The sequence below is a fragment of the Numida meleagris genome, chromosome 4 (assembly GCF_002078875.1).
Source record: "Numida meleagris isolate 19003 breed g44 Domestic line chromosome 4, NumMel1.0, whole genome shotgun sequence".
In the NCBI taxonomy this organism is placed as follows: domain Eukaryota; kingdom Metazoa; phylum Chordata; class Aves; order Galliformes; family Numididae; genus Numida; species Numida meleagris.
In genome coordinates, this window is record NC_034412.1 from 22,958,291 (window position 1) to 22,965,815 (window position 7,525).

General features: G+C 40.0%; 1 protein-coding gene across 12 annotated transcripts in view; it reads left to right on the top strand.

Moving 5' to 3' along the window:
* Window positions 1-7,525, top strand: part of GIGYF2 (GRB10 interacting GYF protein 2) — a 73,039-nt gene that overhangs the window by 20,935 nt on the left and 44,579 nt on the right. For all 12 annotated transcript variants that reach the window (XM_021393449.1, XM_021393454.1, XM_021393457.1 and 9 more), the window contains 3 exons: window positions 100-208; window positions 6,775-6,886; window positions 7,483-7,523. In XM_021393449.1, the coding sequence (XP_021249124.1) occupies window positions 100-208; window positions 6,775-6,886; window positions 7,483-7,523 (262 nt within the window). The remainder of the gene's footprint in view (window positions 1-99; window positions 209-6,774; window positions 6,887-7,482; window positions 7,524-7,525) is intronic.

Here is a 7,525-nt window from a genome sequence, read left to right on the forward strand (position 1 = left end):
GATGAATGTAAGGAGAGCAGAACTGGTATTGAGCCACATTTGTGAAATGGGAAGTGTTTTTAATCAAATCTCACCTTGCCTCTTTCTTCTTCTTGACAGAGAAATTTCTCGATGTCTGTAAACAGTGCTGCTGTCCTGCGGTTGACAGGACGTGGAGGAGGAACGGTGGTAGGGGCTCCTCGAGGTCGAAGTTCCTCCAGAGGTCGAGGTGAGCTGTTAGTGGGGTGTCCTGCAGTGTAGTTCAGCCAGGCTAAAGCTTCTGGTTGATGTTAGACGAAGCTTGGTAATAGTTTCTCCTGATCAGTTTGTTTTCCCTTAAAACTTTAACAGCATCTTACGGAAAAGGCTTCAAAGAATGAAGACTGGATTCTTGGTGATAGTTCTGTACACTGTCCCAATGCTTGTCTGGTACCCTTTCTGTATCTTTGATTGGGTGCGGAAAGCAAATGGGCAGGCAGTTTCAAGTAGCAATAGGGAATTCATTCAGAGCTGTTAAACGTAACTTTTAATAAGGGTATGAAACTAATATGTGGGGAGGGAGGGAAGAATCCATGAATCCAGTTAAAACATTAAGATTGTAGATGGTGTTCAGTGTTCTGAAAAGTCATTTTTATCTATTAATATGCCAAGAATAAGCACAAGGAGATAATGGGAAGATCAAATTCAATTTGTTTTGGGAAAAATGTTTAGTGCATCACTACAGTCGGTGTCTAGGCCTGGCTGACTTCAAGTATTTGCAAGTGAATGGAGAAAATGTCCTCGAGGACTATCACTAGGTTCAAACCAGTGTTAAATCCTCAATTTATTTTAGTGGTTCCCTTTCAGTATGTATACTGCTGTGAATGTTACTGTGTCTGTTTATTATGTGAATGTGATGGGTTGTATCTAGAATACTGGAAGCTTAAAAATATCAAGAGTAATCACTTAAGTAAATTCTGCCTTTACAGGTGCTCAAGTGAATGTTCTATTATGTTCCTATCTAATTTAATTCTAAAGGTTTTTAACAAGTGAAATTTTCACTAACATCTTCAGACATTGCTTCCATATGTAGTTGAAATGCTTGATGAGAGTTTTCCTTAGACTAGCTATTTCTCTCTAGATGCTGTAAGGCTTAATTCTACAAATGCAATGAATGCTGTTTAAAATTTGGTGATTTGAGATCATTTGACCACTAGCGTGCTCTCTAGTTTCAATCTCAGGATCTTCAGAACATTAAGCTGCCTAACTTCCTTTTTTTCATCTATTTTTTCTTTTATTTCTTTACCATTAACAGTGACTGCTTACCGTTATGCAGTGAGAGTGAGTTGTTTTTTTTTTTTTTTAATTGCCCTCAATAGTCTCAGTGAGGTCACAAGGTTAAATGTGCCAGCATATGACTCCTAACCCAGTAATGCCATTCCTTAATATGTATGTGGAGGGAAATTTTGTTGAGCAATTCAGTTTAATTCATTACACTTCTGTGAAAAGTGTAAAATTTATGCAGTATTATTAAGAACATTTGAAAGCTTCTGCTGTGTATACTCCTGTGTTTTCTTATTTCATGTTTAAGTTATGTTAAGAACTGTTAGCTCTGAATTTTTCTCACTTATTTTTGCTTTCATTCTCATTTCATCTTTTTCTCTTCATTTGTAAGCATCTTTATGTGCTGTGCTTGTTAGGCTGCTCTGTCACTCTTACCTCCTGCTGACCAACAAAGAACATGTTTCTCCACTTTTTACCTTACTCATTTTTCATTCTTGATACAGATGAAAACTGTAAATTACTGAGCTTTCCCTTGTGTTGATCCTGGCTGCAGCTTGGTTCTTCCGCTCTGTCCCTTTGCTTTCCCTGAGCATTGGCTTGAGCTCTATGCATGATGAGCCTTACCAAAGCTTCTCTGTCTCAGCAAACAAATTTAGGATTTCTGCAGGAACAAAATTGTAGATTCTTAATAATTACAGACATAATGTTTTTGTATTTGAGGACTTCTAATAGTTACTTAGGAAAGACTCAGCATAGGACTAGTGACAATTAACTTGTAGAAGTAGCTCTTGGCTTGCAAACAGCAAGCTTTATATGCGGTTGTTTTGAAGTATGATGAAAAGGACTTCGAAATCTTTCTGTGCTTGTTCATTAAATGAATTGCCTTGCTTAACAGTTGGAAAACATTTTTCTTCATTGCCATGCAAAACTGCCTGGTGCTTTTTGCAAACTTTACATTATCGTATGCAACGAAGCTATTGCTGGTTGATTTCCTGCTTCAGCTTCACCAAAACAAGATTTCTGTCTTGAAACAACTTGCACAGCCATAGCTGCAGGGAGGAACTAACATGTACAGTGAGATTTAAGTTTCCTCACTGAGGCAGAGTCAAAAACTGTTACAGCATTTGAGAGCATGTGAGAAGGGATCTGTGACAAAGATGGCTAAAGGGAGGAAGAGATAAACTACCCTAAAGGTTGCTGGAACTCTTCAAATGTAGCTTCACTTCCAGTTATTTAAAGCTACAACTAACACTTGGTAATACCTTCTCCATGGTCACCTTATGCTTTATTGAGAAGGATTGTGTCTGGCTGATATAAAAGAGATTGCTGTGTGGCAGTTGCTTTGTTGTTAAAATGTTTGACCGTATGATGGATTACAGGTTGGTGTTGCTCATAAAAAGCATTTGCAGGGTGAAACTGCCATTGCTAGTACTGCACGTGTCTTGTGTCAGACCACGAATCCTAAACTTTTAATTCAGTTCTGAAGTTGGATTGTCTAAAGAAATCCAAGCACTTGCACGTGACCTTTGCCTAAATGAGCTGTTTTCCTGGGAGCTCCCTGTGGTGTGTAGCTAAGCCTGTTCTTTGTGCGGTTGGACTGGAATGTCAGCATTCATAAATAAGAGCTTCAGACGAGTAGAAATTTAAGTAGTCCCAGGAACAGGCTGCAAGGCTGCAGACACCTTGTTGTGTTGCTGTTCTCAGCTTTGGTGAAGATCTTTAGGAACAATGCTTTGCTTCTCATTAGAACTCTTTCCCCTTCCACCCCCTTTCCCATTTATAATCTGTTGGTGTTGTTTGAAAGCATGTGAATGGTGTGAAAGTGGGAATAACTAAATAGCTGTAATTGACCTACAGCTATCCTGCTCTTCTTGCAAAGTAGTATTATGCTATGGTAGTTGATCATAAGCTTCAGTCTTCCTTCAGTTTCCTGAACTTGCTTGTTGCATTGCTTTTTTTTTTATAATGACAGTTGAAATGATGGTGTGTGCTGCTTCTTGCCCTCTGGCTTGCGTCCTGTATGCTTTCCTTAAATGCAGAACTGGCTGTTTTTCAAGTTATGTTGTTGGCTACTATTATCACGATATCCAGTGGATTGAGCACCTCATTCTGAAGTTTTTAAGGAATGACTGAATTACAAGTGGCACAGCTGCTCATTGGCATTTCATGACTTGGCAATTGATACTTCTACTGTTCAACACCAATTTTACTGTTCAACAGCAACGCTTGAACGTTTGGCTCCCTGTATGCCATGCCACTTCTCAGAAGTGGCATGCTACAGAAAATAAGCATGTTGTTCTGAATTTATTGGCCTCAAATAAAAAAAAAAAAAAAAAAAGGGGGCAAACACTGGGTTTGCATGTGTTTTCACTGTCAACACAAGCTTTACCTTTTCAAAAAATATTTGCTGTTATCAGTATTAGGTGTGTCCTGTGTGCACTTTCTGATCAGACTCATCTACTTAGAGTAATCTGCTTACTGAGTAACTGACTTTATCAACAGAGATTTCTTTAGCTACTCACTCCTGTAGCTTGTAGAACCTATTTCAGTGCAGTGTGGTTCCCAAGCAGTGGTCTGGTTGGCTTCTGTTGGAGGTGCACATGTCTAACCAAGCACACCTCTGGGCGGTGTCCCCTCAAGAATGCACTGGAGGAGGGTGGCAATACCAGGTGACAGAGGTGGCTTCAGCTGATCCTTCCTAGTACTGTGTTGTATTGGTAGCTCTGGGACTGAAGTATAGCCCGACCCCACAGACAGCCTTGGGGTGAATTGCTGAGATCAGTTGCTTTTGTTGGGATTTTTTTTTGCAAGGTTTTTTTTTAATTCCAACTATTTCAGTGATAGGTTGAGCTCAGCTGAAATATTGATGAACTGTGTTGCAGGAAGGCTGGGTGGAGAGGAGTGTCACAAGCTGTTGCTTCACATACCTGCAAAGCTGGCATAAGCCATCCTGCTGTTAAACCAGCTCTAATTGTGTTCTTGCTCACATACAAGGCATGTGCCTTCCATTGCCAACGACATCTCTGTATTGCTAGCTCTGCTAGCTGTATGTCTGTTTTTAATAACCAGTGTGCATTTGGACTTTCACGTGCTGCAAGACAACAGCACAGATACTGCTGTCTTTCACTGTAAAAGCAGGAAAGGACATCTGATTTTGTAGGGAAAGGACATGCATCTTTCCACTTCTAGTACCTCAGAGATGCGAGGCAAGTCTGTGTTGGCTCTGACGGCCTATGGCTTTCTCCTGTGAGCTGTTCTCATTTTGTTATCTTATGTGAGAGGGAGGAAGAGAGCTGTCCTGCAGAGAATAAACTGGGCAAAGACGTCGTTGTATGAAATGCTTAAAATTTCCTGGGCTTTATCTCTGAAGAACTGCAGGATTTTAGGAGACCCATAGTGCCTTGACATTTTGCTGCTATTGGTGTTGTCATGTTTTTACTGTTTCTTTTGTTTGCAGCTTAACTTTGCACTTATCTTTTGTCAATCTTGTAGTATCAGAACTCCCATAGTAAAGGTATTTATATTTCTGGTACAGTCACTGCTAATTGTTCTCTTGTCTTGACTGCTCGGTCAGCTCCTTTGCCTCCACTTGCATGTAGAACAGCCATGCTGAATCAGACAGGGCTTCATTTTGCTTCATAAACGTCTCTCATAACTTCCAAAGCAGATGGCTTGAAAAGAGAGTTGCATAGAGGCACGAAGGTGGAATATCTCACAAATGTTTACTTTCCAGACGTTTGCGCCTTGATGCATTTCCTGAGCCAGATATAATCATAGAATGGCTTGGGTTGGAAGGGGCCTCAAAGACCATGTCGTTCCAACTCCCCGGCCATGAGCAGTCTTGCCAACCACTAAATCAGGCATTAGAGAGCTGTGACTATTCAATCACATACTCTGTTCAGTATTAGCCTATTTCTCTTTCATAAGTTTTGTCCAGTGTTCATCTGGGTTTGTGAACTTGGGCTATCTCCAAAACACTGCGGTAAAGAAGTCCGCATTCCTGTGACAAAGAGCTCTCCTGTTGCTTTGCTGGTGTTCGGAAGTGGATAGTTTTGCCAAAGGATGTATAAAACCCTGTTTCTAAACCAGGAGAGACTTGACAGACTAACTTCATTTGGTTTCTTCATGTATCTGAGCATCTCTTCTCCCTATCTGGAAAGAAACTTTTAGCAAGAAGTTTGGTGAGGAATAGTAGTGAAACTGTTGCAACTGCCTTAATTCTTTCAATTCTTATGCCTTTTTAGGGTTTCTTCTGTAATACAGAAACGTGGTTAAGTTCCTTGATAGATCCTGAAATCTCATGGTTTCAGATTTAACAGCTTGTTATTGTTACTTTCTTTCAAAGACTACAGAGATTGGAGTCCATTCTTAAAATATATTTTTTTAGATTTCCTGCTTCATTTGGTCATTCTGTCTCGTCTTATTCTCCAGATATCTGGCCTGGTTTGCACATCATCCTTAGAGGTGTGTTTTCTTTTAAGACTGGAAGCGTAGAGGGATAGAGGCTTATGATAGTTTCACTGTCAAGAATTCTGTTTATCAGGTGGTTTTTAGGTCTTTGGACTAGACAGTATAGAGACTGCATGCATATGCAGGAGGAAATTATCCTGACGATCAGCAGATTGACTTATTTCACTTGTTTACATTGTTTTCTTTCCATTGGATCCTTAAAATAGTAAGTTAATGAGCTTAAAAACCTCCAGTTTCTTCTGCTGTAGCACTCTGTGAAAGCAGTGTTTATAATCTTTTGTAGATATGCAAACTTTATTCTGGCCAGTTATCTAACCAGTGCTGGAAGTTACCTTGAACCTCTAGGGACACTGGGTGTTGTTGTTGTTGTTGCATTATTCTGTTTAACAAAACAAACCCCACCCAAACACTGAAGGTGTGCTTCAGGATGCTTCACTTGAGGGATACATCTGTAACTTTCTGACTTGAGGCTTGATGCTTGGTAGTCATAGAGAATTCTTTCTTGAGAAAGTGAGGAGGCAGTAACAATGCATGTTGTCTTACCTTGTACCCATCTTTGATTCTTTTTCCCCTGCTGCTGTTGGGAGTTTTCTGGTGGGAATCACTGGAACTGAAGAGTGGTGCAGTGATGAAGCTTCCCCCTCCCCTGTTAACCTTGACAGCAGTAGTTATAAGTGCAACTGCAGTGTGGTACCCTTAAAATGAATGCTGCTGTTAAAAACAACCTGATTTTTATGCATGTGAAGTACACGAGTACTACGTAAATGTGAGCAATGCATCCTTGTTTAGTAGTTTCTGTTGGGTGTATATGTTTTGTGTTTTTCTGCACAGCACTGACTGCCGAATTGTTTGCCTGTTCTGATCTTGTGCTCCTTGATAAGAGTTTTTATATGAGAGTCTTTTGAGTCTTTGATTCTTTTTTTTGTTCTTTGCCTCAGTTAATTGTGTGGGGGCTTAAGAATGCAAGATAAGTTCACAGGGACAACTGGAAAGGGCAACCTACCTGACTAAGCTTCTATTATTATTTATTCAAACATTTGTGTTCTTTTTTTGTCTTTTCAGGCAGAGGCCGAGGAGAAAGCGGTTTCTACCAAAGAAGTTTTGATGAAGTGGAGGGTGGATTTGGGCGAGGAGGGGGCAGGGAAATGCACAGATCACAGAGTTGGGAGGAAAGGTAACAGAAAACTCTAGCCCTTTAAAGTTCTCTATTTGTATCTGCTCAGCTTCCATTTTTGCCTTTTGACTTCATAAAAATATTCTAGGAAAGACGCTTAGGCATACCTGTGAGTGGAACATCTGAATTTCTAGGGTGAATCCAGCAATTGTTTTTCTAGGAACTCAGGAGCAGCTAGAAGAGTACTTAAGCAAAGTATTTCTCTGACAAATTCCTGGGAAGAAGGAGGTACTCAAAGAGAATATAAATGATGGGCACTAAGATGGAAATCAGTAACTTGTGGATAAAAATATGGATTTCTGAAGGATTCACTTCATCTTTTAGTCTTGACAGTATTGTATTGATGGGATTTAGGGCCACACTTAAAAACGTGCTTAGTTGCTAAAGGATGCATGTATATTGGCATTCTTGAAAATTTCAGTTATCATTTGGACCTGTAAAAATCCTGTCCATCAAAGTCTGATTTAAAAACAACCAAATACCAAACAAAACCTAAATACCCCAACTCCAAGCCAAACTAAACAAAAACCCCTCTTACCTGAAATGAACGGAGTAGTTCTCAAACCTTATTTGAAACTTCTATTCTGCCTTTCTAGGGGAGACAGACGCTTTGAAAAACCAGGGCGAAAAGATCCAGGT